General features: G+C 38.3%; 2 protein-coding genes and 1 long non-coding RNA gene across 8 annotated transcripts; 1 reads left to right on the top strand and 2 right to left on the bottom strand.

Moving 5' to 3' along the window:
- Window positions 1-758: 758 nt before the first annotated feature.
- Window positions 759-10866, bottom strand: LOC111070796. Of its 5 annotated transcripts, none has more exons than XM_022361719.2 (5): window positions 10786-10866; window positions 8735-9719; window positions 4433-4743; window positions 3731-4354; window positions 759-1184 (listed from the first exon to the last, which is right to left on the bottom strand). In XM_022361719.2, the coding sequence occupies exons 2-5, from the start codon at window positions 9568-9570 to the stop codon at window positions 859-861; spliced, it is 2097 nt and encodes a 698-aa protein (XP_022217411.2). In that variant the 5' UTR covers window positions 9571-9719; window positions 10786-10866; the 3' UTR covers window positions 759-858. The 5 variants fall into 5 exon arrangements, with proteins under 5 accessions (XP_022217411.2, XP_041449329.1, XP_022217408.2 ...); XM_041593395.1 differs by having other exon boundaries at window positions 3737-4354; window positions 10319-10848; XM_022361716.2 differs by having other exon boundaries at window positions 10319-10846.
- LOC111070797 lies at window positions 1391-3073 on the top strand. Of its 2 annotated transcripts, none has more exons than XR_005967790.1 (3): window positions 1391-1567; window positions 1628-2280; window positions 2352-3073. It is a non-coding gene; the product is annotated as an uncharacterized LOC111070797 (long non-coding RNA). The 2 variants fall into 2 exon arrangements; XR_002607408.2 differs by having other exon boundaries at window positions 2347-3072.
- A 2215-nt stretch (window positions 10867-13081) lies between the features above and the next one.
- On the bottom strand, window positions 13082-13955 carry LOC111070839. Its single transcript, XM_022361800.2, has 3 exons — window positions 13866-13955; window positions 13582-13802; window positions 13082-13517 (listed from the first exon to the last, which is right to left on the bottom strand). The coding sequence occupies exons 1-3, from the start codon at window positions 13874-13876 to the stop codon at window positions 13348-13350; spliced, it is 402 nt and encodes a 133-aa protein (XP_022217492.2). The 5' UTR covers window positions 13877-13955; the 3' UTR covers window positions 13082-13347.
- Window positions 13956-14810: the final 855 nt, after the last annotated feature.

Below are 14810 nucleotides of genomic sequence, written 5' to 3'. Positions count from 1 at the left end.
CATCGTGCAGGTTATTGCACGAGGAGTAAATGTGTGTATGCGTGTGGTTTGGTGAATGTGTATGGGATTCAGAGCGTTTAGGTAAATTCAATTTCCAAGCCATTCCCAAGGCAATTAACTCTCTTTAGTAACAAATTCGTAATTGGCACCTCACCTCCATCTTCCTACATTTTCACTGGATGAACCACGAAATTCGGGAATGATAATTGACACATTTCCAGCCATACTTATCAACTGCCAGTTGTTTGTGTGATCTGTTTGGCTGAACTTTGTGTCTTTTTACATTGCCGTAGACTTGGATGTTTCTGAAATAAATGTGAACCTACTCCATAAAGCGATTTTACAAACAGAAAAGGGCACAATATCGATGAGGATCGATGATGTTGTCATAGTGGCTAGTGGCTAGGCACGTGACGGTGTATATATGCATTTAGCTATGAAGCTAGTGCCATGTATACCTGGCCCATTGTACTGCACTTAATCTCAATTGCTGCCGACATCCTTCATTTACTTAGCCATATCACTTATGTCTAGATTACTACGTCTAATTTTTAATACGATTGAAATAATTAATTTGTTTACTTATGAATTCTATTTCACCTTTCTCCTTTCTTTCTGTTCTCTTTTCGTATATTTTCGAATCACTACGATTCGAATCAATTACAATTACATTAAATCATTAAAATCAATAAATACAATCTCACCCCTCCGAACTCACACAAATCCCATCAAAATTAATATTTTCATATTTTCGCATATTATGATGAATGGAAAATAGGAAAATTTAGTGTTAAGTGACATTTATGTTATAAATAAATATTTCTGAGCGTAACGGGTCAACTGGTGTTCTCAACAAATTCACCGATTGCCCTTGGTGTTGATGATTCCGTAGCTCTTGCTGGAGGAGGGACTGAATGCCATATTTTCTGGGCGGAAACGCTGGGTGGGCAATGTTATCCGAATTACTTGGTGCATTGCAAGGATCGCAAAAATGCTGACTAAAGACGAACTTAACCAATTGCCAGACATGCAACAGGTTAACGGGGAAGGCAGAGGCAGCCAGTAGGATATCCAGATCCAAACGTTGAAGTTATTTCTACCTGCAATCGCCGAGCCACTGTTGTATGTAAGCTCTTCGTTCTTCACAACCTCGTTGGGATGTTTGTCGTAATGGTGGTGATCATCTACAAATATTTAACAAAATACCATTATTAAACTAATGAAACATATATAAAATAATATAAATTAACATAAACTTCTTTCATAAATTATAATTTATCTTTAATTTTCAATTAATTATTCATACAAATGAAGTTGGTATTGGACGTAGGGTGTAAATATTGTACGTACATAAATGTATGTAGATCGGTAAACTGAAATATTGAACATGGTGACATTGTATTTTATCTTCTTCTGTCAATTTTTATCAAACTTTTTTTGTATATTTAGTAGGCATGCGAATAGGTCGTGAAGTATTTTTCATCTTCCTACCACTGCCCACCATATTTTAGTCGGAAATGCTCTATTTCTGAATGTGTGTTACACGTTTTGTGACTGAGTTTGAGAGGTTTGTATGCCGATTTTTATCAGTAAGAACTGCAATTTGGTCAATTTGTGTGTATTACAGTGAACAAAAAGGAAAGAAACATACGAAATAGTATAGCAGAACAGTCGTACGAATCCAACAAGATAACGAAAATGTGTGTGTGAGCATGTCGCAATTGCGTGAAGCCCAATAACAAGAGCACGGGTTGAATGAAATCCACAACGACTATTGGACCGGAGACAACGGCTTGCTCACCGGCACGGATCCAGATTCATGTTCACACGTTTGAGTTATCCGTAAAATTCCTGTCATTGTTTTTACTAACAACAAGATATTTTTAAGGAAAACTAATTTGTTTCCACGGGTTGTGTTTCTGCGAAGATCAGAAAAATTTCACCCAGCAAAATCTCACATTCATTTACTAGTAAAACTTGTACCATATATGTATGTATATGTACTATGTAAATTCTACTAAGAAGATTGCACACCCCCATTAGCTTCATATATTTTATTTTGTTTTTGTTGTTGCAAACATGCAGATTCTTTACTGTTATCTCTTCTGCTGTTATCGTATGCCCTTTCACTGGAAAAAATTAAATGCGTTATTTATTTTGAAGTTTACCAAGAATCCAAGATTTCAACTAGTGAAATATCCGAAAAAAAAGGAAGGAATCGCAAAGCTATATCTAATTTTGTATGCAATAAATCAGAATATGGTAAAAACAACAAAGGCGGTAATAATAGATTGATTTTCAATGCTGACTATAGAGCACTTTTTAAGGATGCATCTCCTCCTTTAGCAAAGATCAGAGAAAAAGTTGATGTTAAAGCGAGCTTATCTACGATTCAGAGATGGATAAGGAACGTAAACTGAAGAAAAAGCCCCCACTTGACGATTCCCGAACAAAGATACGGCTAAATTTTGCAAAAGAGCATCAGACTTGGAATTCTGATTGGCACTATGTGGTCTATTCGGATAAAAAAAAATGTAGTTTAGAAGGTCCTGACGAATACAATTACTATTTCCATGATCTAAGGAAGGAAGAGCACCAATTGGATCGTCTTAATAGTCGGGCGGGAGGAGTGATGGTGTGCTATCTCCTACTATGGTCAATGTGAGATTTTTTTTCGAGATTTAGCATGAAGTTTTCAACATGACAACGCTCCGATCCACACGTCCCTTGTGATTAAATCAGGGGCTGAAGACGAAAATGTTAAATTAATGCAGTGGCCGCCTTACTCACCCGACATAAATATAATAAATACCCCGTGGGGATTGCTAGCTCGCAATGTTTAAGAGTTTGGTAAACAATACTCTATTAAAGAAGAATTTATTGAAGTCATCAAGAGTGCTTGGTCAGCCATTTCTTTAAATATAAATTTCCCATCTTTGAGGTCATTCTCAACAAATAAGTTGGAATAATCGAAATTACAAGTTTAAAAATTTATTCATATCTCAGAAGGTTAAAACAAAATTAAAAAAGCGATATGTGCTAACCTGATGACCAAAATAAAAACTAAATTTTCTTGTCACGCGAAAAAAATTTGTTAAAATATTAAAATAGGTAGAATCAATTATTTTTGTTTTATTCAACGAAGAACTTAATAGCCTATAAACAACAACAATTTCAAAATCTTAGCTCTGTTAGTTTGGTCAGAATTGAGCCAAAATAGCGAAAGCGAGGGGTGTGCTAACCTGATGAAGATATATGTACATATATGCAGTGACTCGAATTTATAATACAATAATAAATATGGATGGAAAGTAAAATTTGGATACATGATGAATGTACGGGAAGCGGTGGGAGTGCAAAATGAATTTCTGGTTGTTTTACTTACTTTTCGTATTCTGATTGTCATTTATTGGTGTCTGATTGCTAGAGTTATTAAGATTATGAATTTGACTGTCTGTGGTATTCTCAATTTGGATTCTATTTGGGTATTCTGGATTGAACAATGGTCTATTATCAATAGCAAATGATGTAAGTGTCCGTTCGCCCAAATTTATAGTGCTCTGCACTATGTTACTCTGATTTGTGTCAACGACTGGTGGTAAGTAAAAAACATCACTATCACTTGCAACGTTCAATGAAATGGTTCCGCCGCTACCGTTGCCTTTACCGCCACCAACTTCTTTTGTGTAGTAATGATTATCGGAGGACTGTTTAATTAATGTATCCTTACCATTACCATTAGAGTTGCCGTTGACGTTACCCTTGTGCGATGGATAGCTGTGCTGCGTTGGCACATTGTTTATCCGAATGCCAGTTTGAATGTGGTGATGTCCCGGGTATGCAATATTTACCCCACCACGGCCAGGTGGCAGCATGTTGATGCTACCATGACCATGACCAGGAGACAAGATAATTCCACCACCAGCTCCACCTCCAACGCCACTAGAGCCAACATTGTTACCCATAATGTTCGGTTGAATCGGTATCCGGTTGAACTGATCGATGTTCGTATTGATCGAGGTTCCTAGGCCATTAATGTTGACATTGTTTGGATGTATGGCTATTCCCCCTGAGGGGGATCCGCCCGAGAGTCCTCCGTTGACACCGCTTATTCCAATGGTGTTTCCGGCACCAGTATTGTGGCCGTAGCCATGTCCATGACTGTCATCATGGGCCGCGATATTGACACTGTTTCCTCCTCCTGTGTCTGCGCCTGCCACAGCCACGGATGTGGTGGTTTGTGTGGTCTTGTTCTTTTCTTCCGTAGCGCAGCACACTTTGAACACAACTTTCATATTGTTTGTGGAGCAACGGCCCCCAATGCGTCGATACAAGTCGTCTTTCGATGAAGTTGCTGTATTTGGGAACAAACAAATTTAATGGGTTTGATTAATAAAATTATCTTTAAGATATTTAATGTAAACGAACTCACAAATGAAGTAATAATCATTTCCAGGTAGGAACTCCAAGCCACCTGGCTGCGGTGTAAATGGCCGGAAAGTTATTGTAAAAAACATTAATTTTTGAGGTTTATCACATATAGCTATTACTCGCGGATCTGCATTTGTTATGCGACATGTTTCGTACTCCACTTTAGACACATTGTATATTATATATTTCTCTGTTTCGTTTTCAAATGTCCCTGGCTCGTACACTGGACATATTATGTGCACCTGGTCGAATTCGAAGGCCAGGTTGCCTTTGTTGACATCAATAATGTGATCGGTGTTGTCTATCCGAAATCTGCGGGATAAATTATTATTATTTTTATTTATTTATTATTATTATTAATAAACACATATTTTCAGACAAAACTCAAATTATCAAAATAAGAGAATCAGTACAATTATTCAAATTTAAATGGACCGCGAAAAGACGCAATCCACAGCTAAAGCCGGTCAATTTATAGGTCATTTTGGTACCGGTGTCATGGGGCGTGGCAAACACTATAGACTGGAGAAGGTTTCGTGCTTAAAGGGAAAGTAATAATTCGGGATAATAAATACTATTGGTTGTTTAGCTATTATGATCAGAAATGATAATAAATAAGATAAAAACGCGATCAACGAAGTTATTCGTCAAAATATCAGTAGATATACCATTATGACAACGACAGGCGAAGTGCCATAATTTTGCTCCTGTTCAGCCTTAAAAATGTCTAATTTTGAAACTAGTATTGAAACTATTAGAAAAAGCGTTAAAGATTATAATTTAATGACACGAAGCCTAAGGAAAAGATGTTTACTGGCAAAAAAACCTTCAGTCTCAAGGTTTAAGTTTTCTGGGAAACACCTAAATTGAGTTAAAACTATTTTTTTTTTTTTTGTATTTTGGTATCTCGTTAGTATCTAAAACGACTATGGTTATCCGAATTTTCCACAAAATATTCAAAAACCGTACAAACTGCGGCACCGTAAACAATGATTTCCCAGCTACGGAACTTTACCATTATATGTGTAAAAAACATTTTGGATCCTCATTCATTCATTCAAATATCCACCGAAATCCCGTACCCGTACTCAAAAAAGAGTTAAGGGGTATATTAGATTTGTGGTAAAAGTGGATGTGTGCAACGCAGAGAAGGAAACGTTTCCGACCCCATAAAGTATATATATTCTTGATCAGCATCAATAGCCGAGTCGATATAGCTATGTCCGTCTGTCCGTCCGTCCGTCTGTCCGTCTTGATGAGCGCCTAGATCTCAGAGACTATAAGAGCTAGGGCAACCAAATTTGGTTTCATGACTCATGTCATATCACACTGCTACAAGAGTATTTCAAAATTTCGCCCCGCCCCCTTCCGCCCACACAAAAGACGAAAATCTGTGGCAGGCACAATTTTAAAGATACGATAAAACTTAAAACGCAGTATCGTAGAGAATGTCCATATCTGCAATATTGCCGAATCTGAATCAGATCGGATCATAATTATAGCCAGAATGAAGAAATTAATTTTCAGTTGCTTCCCCCTGCCCACTCCTGCCAACGACCAAGCAACTCATTTTCCTTCTCGCTCGCACACTCTGCCGCGTTCAGTGCGCGAGCTGAGGAGATGTAGAATCTAAATGGAACATGTACAATCTACATGTTAGATGTAGAATATACATTGTAGATGTAGATGTAGATAGCAGATGTAGCAAAAATATGTAAAATGTAAAATTTTTTTTTTTAATTCTAAAATTCTAAAAAATAATGCTCAAAAATGTATATACTGACTGAGTACGGGTATAAGTAGAGTCGCGTCCCCAGAAGCGACTCGCACGTTCCTTCTCGTTTTTTTCTGAAAATGTTGATGGTTTACTCTGAGTTTTTTTCTATTATTACAATCTGCAATTAAGGTAATCTCTAAAAAAAAACTAAAATTATTATGGGGAAGTGCTCGTAAGTCCTTTTTTTGAGGATATATGAAAAGTCATATTGTCACTACTATTATTTTGACCGCAGCTGCACATGAACCCGATCGCAGAGATTAGCAGCTACATATGTCAAAACAGATGAAAGACCAATAGGCCAACATTGATAAGAAACTACAGTAACTCTGAGGCAGTTCAGTGTTGGGATGATGAGATCAAACAAGAAACCGCAAGAATAAACGAGGGGGTGAAATTCGGATCGAAAATCGCTTCAGTCAATAGGAAATGGATTCTTCTGTAATGGCAACATCTAAACCAAAATTCCTAATTTCCTAATTTTGATTGCACACCAATCAGCTGCTGAGGTGCTGCAATCGATTCCCGGCGTTGCTGAGTGTGCCCTGCAAGCGAATGTCTGTTGGCTTAGAAGGGGCTTAGTTAAAGGAAACGTGGAGCCACTGAATGGGCTCCTAGTCGGAGTAGATTTTATGACCCGTTATGGTTCAACACTGGAAGAAATAGTAAGAAATATGCAAATCCAGCAGTCCAACTATTGGGTTTTAGTGTTATTCACGCGATACCACATTTCCGCTCTTTTTATACCCGTACTCAAAAAAGAGTTAAGGGGTATATTAGATTTGTGGTAAAAGTGGATGTGTGTAACGCGGAGAAGGAAACGTTTCCTTTCTGTCTGTCCGTCCGGCCGTCCGTCTGGTTGAGCGCCTGGATCTCAGAGACTATAAGAGTTTGGGTAATCAAATTTGGTTTCCAGACTCATGTGATATCACACTGCTACAAGTGTATTTCAAAATTTCGCCCCGCCTCCTTCCGCCCACACAAAAGACGAAAATCTGTGGCAGGCACAATTTTAAAGATACGATAAAACTAAAAACGCAGTATCGTAGAGAATACCCATATCTACCAGACTGCCGAATCAGATCGGATCAAATTTATAGCCAAAATGAAGAAATTAATTTTCTGTTGCTTCCTCTGCATCCCCCTGCCAACGACCCGGTACCTATCTCTTTCTCGCTCGCACACTCTGCCGCGTTCAGTGCGCGAGCAACCCCTAGCGGAGGAGATGTAGAATCTAAAAGGAACATGTACAATCTACATGTTAGATGTAGAATATACATTGTAGATGTAGATGTAGATAGCAGATGTAGCAAAAAAATTTAAAATGTACAATTTTTTTTTTATCATAAAATTCTAAAAAATCATATGCTCAAAAATTTATATACTGACTGAGTCGCGTCCCCAGAAGCGACTCACACGTTCCTTCTGGTTTTACTTTGAGAGATAGGTTCCAAATTGCTATCCAAAACGGTTACGAATATCGAGAAATTAATAAATAGACACATTAAAGATGTATACAATTTGTTAAATATTTCAGAACGACAAAATAGATTCGTATTCGTTGAACTTTGAGCTTTTTCTGTTCGTGAAAGAAGTAGTAATATGATAATGGGATGTATAATGAACGTATTAAAAATCCACAGATTTATCTATACATATATGCTACAAATGTATTTATGTACATATGTATATATGTATATAGGTACATGCTTGTATGTAGACTGTAATGAAAATAATCAAAATCGGCGAAGAATATACGAATAGCTGAAGGAACAAAGACGATTGGGACGAACGGCTGCAAAGCCCATTCCTATCCCATTCGTGGTCCCCTCCACGCACGCACGCACGCATGACTACAACCTCCTCGTCGTTTCCTTGGTTTCGTTGTGCCATTCCAGGTTACTCTCCTTTGTTTTTTTTAAGCGCTTTGTAAATTAAAAATCACCCCTAATGATGAAGTACGCATATTTTACATGCCTTCTTTAGCGACAAACTCACCATCACGCATCGACTTGCAACTAGGGTTACATGCTCTTGCTGGGCGCACGGTGTTTTTTTTTATTTGCACATATTTGAATACGTAGCCACCCACCCAAAATCCCAGTAGGACTAGCAACAACAAGACCAGATGCACACCCCAACGACGCACTTACCTCTCCTTTCCACCTCACCTTTTGCGTAGAAGAGGGAACCTTTCTGTGAGATATGTTTATGTGTATATATGTATGTACATCATGGCAATTCAGTAATGCGAGTTTGATCACTGCAATGAACTACAATGCAAATGCAGTACAGACCCAATGGATCCGACAAATGACTACAAGACATTCGTTATGAAGTTTGTAGTTCACTTAAGGACGAACCTATGAAAACTGGTTCTTAGCTAGTTTTGAACCTATCTAAGGAAATGTTGCACATATACTAAATACTAAATATACATATCATTGCATCCAGTGAAACAACAGCTTCAGATTCCTGAATATTTAACAGTTTGAACGGTCTGCTTAAAGTTTACATTCAACTTACATGCTGTTCGATGTATTCCAATGCATGTAGAAGGTTTTGGCGCAGCTGGACATGGTCGAAAGCAAAACGGTTTCTATGCAGATCAGCGTGAGCAAAGTGACGAACGATGTAGCGCCTAATGTGGGCAAGGGAATTAACATTTTGCATCGCACCAGCGAAGAGGATGAGGAGCGGTTTTTATTCTTGTTGTAAATGTGATTATGGACTCTTCGCGTTGTGTTCTTGATATCGGGATGTTCACGTTGATGTTGCTTTATTGTTCTATTCGCACCTAATTCTGTTGATGTTCTTGCATCCGATTCGACTTCTGCTTCTTCGCTAACAGCCGCTATAGCTGCTGTAAAAGGTTGCTGCTGTTCCAAGGAATTTTTGGACTGGAACGGCAAAAATGTGCTGTTGGCAACGCTCTTGCTTTTGCTCTTCGATTTTCGATGCATAGCTGGTTGGTTAATGCTAATCGTTGTCGTTGTTGCCTGGCTTCGACTTCGAACACTTGGCATTCTCGTGGTAGTCGTTGGCATGTATAGCTTAACGTTCAATGGATAACCAGAATATGGCTTTACCCGCTGCTCCTGTGGACACTTATTGCAGTTAGGGGTAGCGTGATCTCCTCCTTTCGCCTCCTGATGTTTCTGCGGCTCAACCACCTCCTTTTTTAAAACCAAGCAACTCTGAAGTTTGTTGCGACTTAACTGGGGCTTATTGCAACATGGCACGGATGATTGCCAGGCATTTCTTACTTGGGCTTCTACCAGTGGCTGGTTCTGGATCTGTGACTGCGTCTGTGGCTGGGTCCAGAAGAAAGTAGCATGCAACTCCTTTGCCCGCTCTGGCATTCTTTTAGCACTCTTTGTTCGATGTGAAATATTGCTTAACTGATCTATATATGTTGTGTGTGTGTAAAGTGCGACCGCCTCAATGGTTTATTTCACTGCAATTTAACTAATGGCTTCGTCGGCACATGCCGATGTGTATCTTGCTCCATCTGTAACGTAACCAAGATAAGAATTAATGTGAAGCGATATGGTACGTCAAGAGTAATATGTAGGTGTAATGTGGTAGACCCGCATCGGGCCTCCAATTTCAACAATGCCAAATGCCAGTACATGTACATGAGCGTTGACGGGTCCACGGATGTCAAAATCATCATTAGAACTCTAATGATCGTGCTAGCATAAAGCGCATTTGAGTAATAGGTGATACGGTGCAAGACTTAAAACCAAGACATTCTTCCGTGTAGGATCACACAACTCATCTTTAGCACATTCACTTTCACATCCATTTCCCCAGCATTAACCTTAACCCCACGAACTGACACTTCCACCACAATTATGTACATACATATATGTATGTACTAGTTTCCACAAATATTGTATCTCAAATGAATACTGATACATATCTTATAGGGTCATTGGGCTATGCTATTGTCAAGTGTCCTGGACTCAGGAGCATAGAATCTCTGGTAGAATCGTAGTGCAAGTACGTATTTCTGCTTTGCCTAGGACTTTACAGGACCACAATTGGAATTTAATTGGAATTAAAATTCACGGTACGGCCTAGTGCTAGTGTGCTAGTGCGATTTACCCTCGGACTCCTGTCGTCACCTTTTCTCTCTTTCGTTAATATAAACTTCTTGACGGCAAACACATCCGAGTGCATACGTACGTATTTATGTATGTATGTATACACCAAATGAGACGTTTTCTGTATACATACACGGCGACAGCGACGACGACGACTCACTCACACAGTCCCGAAGGGAAGTAAGCTGTGAAAATAGAACCCAAACTTGTAGATATATTCTTTGCTATTTTCAAATCTGGACTCAATTTTCATTTAAAATGTTCAATTTGTAATAGCAAAACTTTCCCGAGCATTCACACATACTCATAAAAATAGGGAAACACAAACAAACACGCACACACAGCCACTGGGTTTTTATGTACACATTTTCTTTCCATTTCACTTCTCAAACGAATCACATTTTCCATCGGTTTTCAAAATGGAATGTATGTTTTCTGAATGAAAAACAGGATCCCGAGGATATTTACATCAAGGCGCTACCGTGCACAGATTTTTATTTTCTTAAATATTTATCTAAATATAATTATAGTATCAGCGTGACCGTGACGATAACGATAAAAAATACCATCCGGCCAAAAAGTAAATACCATTAAATACCATATCAGTTTCGAGAAATACCATTTAAATACCATACCATAAAACGCCAGGGCCGAAACTTAACCCACTTAACACCCCTCTATTTAAAAAGTAGAGCACCCTTTGTTAAACCACTAACCATACAGTATATAGATGTGCCAGTTCATACAACGAAAGGGGCGCAGCTGAGTTTGCAGCGTACGTTCCCAGATCTTTGGCTTTGGGAATGGCCGCGTTGGGCTCATGAAGTCACACGAGCCGACTGGCAGCAAGCATGCATGTGTTGTGTACGTGTACACTCCAAAATATATGATTGTATGCATAGAATAATTTTTAGCTGCCGAAACCGACTTTGTTCGAGATTTCAGTTTACGTAAACGTGTGTGTGCCATGTATTCACACATACTGTGCTTGTGTGTGGGCTCTACAATTTTTGGCCGCTTGAATTGGTTTTTCATTTTGTTTTGAGGGCTGATGTGATGTAGCGACCTATTCAGGGCCGGATCAACCCTCAACCGGGCCCTGGGCAACCATCAATCTGGGGCCCTCCTTTATTTTGTATTTTTCTCAGTGGCTATTATATTTTTTATTCATTATTTGGAGTTCTGTTTTTTTAACAAAATTTTTCTGTTATCCCTAGGGGGCCCTAGGCAACTGCTAATCCGGTCCTGGACCTATTCCCGTCGTAAGACTTCATATTTTCTTGAATATGTGTGAATACATGGCACACACACGTTTACGTAAACTGAAATCTCGAACAAAGTCGGTTTCGGCAGCTAAAAATTATTCTATGCATACAATCATATATTTTGGAGTGTACACGTACACAACACATGCATGCTTGCTGCCAGTCGGCTCGTGTGACGTCATGAGCCCAACGCGGCCATTCCCAAAGCCAAAGATCTGGGAACGTACGCTGCAAACTCAGCTGCGCCCCTTTCGTTGTATGAACTGGCACATCTATATACTGTATGGTTAGTGGTTAAACTACGGAAAATAATACTGTTTGTAAAGGCTCCTTGTAACTCCATCCTCCTTTTTACTTACAAAACAAAAATGACCACCGACATCTTTAACCTGTAATGCGTAAAATATGTTAAATTTCGTGGAAATAATAAATACCCCCCTGGTCGACAATGGGATAATGTTCTATTTTATTGTATGAAATCGTATTCCATAATTTTGATATTCAGTTTAATATTGCACACATAGTTAGCCCTCTCAGTCCTATACAAATAATTTTATCCGATAGATACATCAATATTCTACAAGATTGGCTACTTTTAGAAGTCCTTTTTATTGCATTGTTTATATAAGGTTCAAACAAAAACGGACAAAGCATAAAACGTAAATTTTGACTAAATGTGACGTCAGTGTTGCTGGTCAACCAAGTTTCTTTTATGCGTACATATGTACTTTTGTATACGTTATTTCCTTTAATTGATGCTAAATTTGTTGTTCCAAGCTTCATTGAAACATTAGTAATGACTTTATCCTAGATTGACATGTTTTTTACCTATTAATGCATATGTTTTGTGTTTTATAAATACATTTATCCCGGTTCTGATACCTATTATTGGTACCCATAAGCTGTAAAATTTCGTTAATATTTAAAACAAAAATGTCAAGTCCATAATGTCCATTTGCCCAAGGTATGCAGATTGTTGCTCATTCCGTGCCAAAGATGTACAACAATGCTGTTACTTCAATTCCCCATCTTGCTGAAAATTTTACCATACAAATCAAATGCATCTTACGGGATGACGCAACAATAAATCTTTATTCCAAATAAAACCCGTAATTTTAAATAATAATCATTTTTAAATTTCGACGATAATAATTTGTATCAGACTCGCCGTATTTTTCACGTTATTTTCAGTTCATACCAAGCCAATTAATTGAAAAAGTACACCAAACCATACGCTTCATCCTTGTTTATGAGCACCAGACGAACGTAGCTTACTCTTTGGGGGAGCAAAAGCCACACTTTAGGCACACGAACGGCTTGTGGAGATGTTTGCAAGTTGTCTCGTGAAGGTCTTGTTTTTGTTTGATTGTTTCACATTTTCCACAGTACTGGCACTGATTGGAGCCCTGTTGCACATGGCGAAACCCTGGCTCTGGCTCTTCAAATCCAGACGGGATTTGAAAATGTCTCTTCATATTTTTCCCCTCTTTGACCTGACGGTGGCCATCAAAATTGCGTGTGTATGAAAGGAAGTCAGTGACTCTGATAAGTTGGTGGTGGTGGCTCTAGAGATTTCGCAGTTGTTTGATAATGCTGTGGAGGAGGCCGCCATCGCCGGATGTAAGGTTGGGCTTGGGAAGAATTTTCCGAAAACGCATCCCTACAAGCTTCGGTACAGCATCATACGTCTGTCTAGGATCATCATGCAATTGGAGAAGAAATTGAGCCCGCTCTTCCCTTGTATTGAGGGGGAAAGACGTTGATGCTATTGGGATTGGGATCGTTGTCGTCGTCGTTGATTGAATTTCCTGAAACTTCTCAACCGGAGGTGTAAGGAGCGGCATCTGATAGTATTCGGTGGGAACGATTGGTTTTCTTGGACAAAATCGATGGAAAATGGTGTTTGTGGGGGCATTGGTCTTGTTAGTTGGTGTTCTGATTTAGAATGGAGAGAAAATATTGATTAATATTAATAAAACGAATGTTGAATGTAGCATACCATTATTAAAAGGGACTGCGGCGGCTGTTGGGGTTGGAATTGCTTCGGGGTCGTCGTCGTCTGCTGGATAAAATATTGGATTTGTATCTGGATCACCTTGATTAGATGCATTCTGGTTTTGGGACGACGATGACACAAACACACCCTGGGTCGGCAAGCGGCCGTTTGAAAACAACCTGACAATGTCATCAACCTCGTATCCCTCGAGATCTAGTTTAAAACTGAAAAGGATAAATTTTCTTATTTGACACATGGAAAAATTAATTTAAATTTTTTAAACAAACCGTTTTGCCATTTTCACCAAATCAACTTGTACTCGTATTGTAATTGTTTATGTTGTCAACACTGTCACTTTAAAATTTTTTAAATTTTTTTTTAAACTTTTTTTATTTGCTGTTAATGTTGTCCTTTTGTTTGTTGGTTAACCAATTTTTGTCACTTACTTAAGTTTATACATGTATGTATTTGATATACAATAATAAACATTATCTCTTTGTACCCAAAAAATACTTTTCGATATAAAATCCGTTACAAAAGTAACGCGTTTTCAACTTTCAGCCAATCAAATCGTTCGAAATTTTCTGTAAGCATTTGGGGTGGTTTTCTGGGCAAAGTCCAAAAAAATGCTCGCGCGACCATGAAACAAGAAAATAGTGCCGAATATTCTTCTTCACAAGTCCGCTGAGAATCAAAAAAATATCAATTCATAATGTTTTAAATCATAACATTATTAATAACGATGAAGAAGATTCAACTGTTTTCAACTTTCAGCCAATCAAATCGTTCGAAATTTTCTGTAAGCATTTGGGGCGCGAGATTCATTGTTGCTACGCGTTCCCGTAAAATACATGTTACTCACACCACGAAAATGAGGGGCAAGTCACCACGAAAAGTTTCTCTTCACTTCTAAAAGGAGTGAACATTTTGAAAACCCACCACGAATTGAGAGCGAAAAATGTCAGTATTTTTTGTGCGCTAAATGAGTTTGGCGGTCATTTTCAAATGTCTATATGGGCAGTTCCGCCAAAAGGTCCACCAGGCCAAAAATCATAAAAAGTCAATAAAACCCGATTTCTATATAATTTTTTCCGGATATTTTTTTCTAAATTTATTGAAAGGTAACTAATTTACTTTATTCACATATAATTTCATTAACTTTCATCCTAAAACCTATACAAATAAGCAAAAGTTCACGTTTTTGGTATTTTCTGGTATTTTTATAGACATGT

The sequence above is a fragment of the Drosophila obscura genome, unplaced genomic scaffold (genome assembly GCF_018151105.1).
Source record: "Drosophila obscura isolate BZ-5 IFL unplaced genomic scaffold, ASM1815110v1 contig_187, whole genome shotgun sequence".
NCBI lineage: Eukaryota > Metazoa > Arthropoda > Insecta > Diptera > Drosophilidae > Drosophila > Drosophila obscura.
This window is presented reverse-complemented; position numbering and strand designations above follow the sequence as displayed.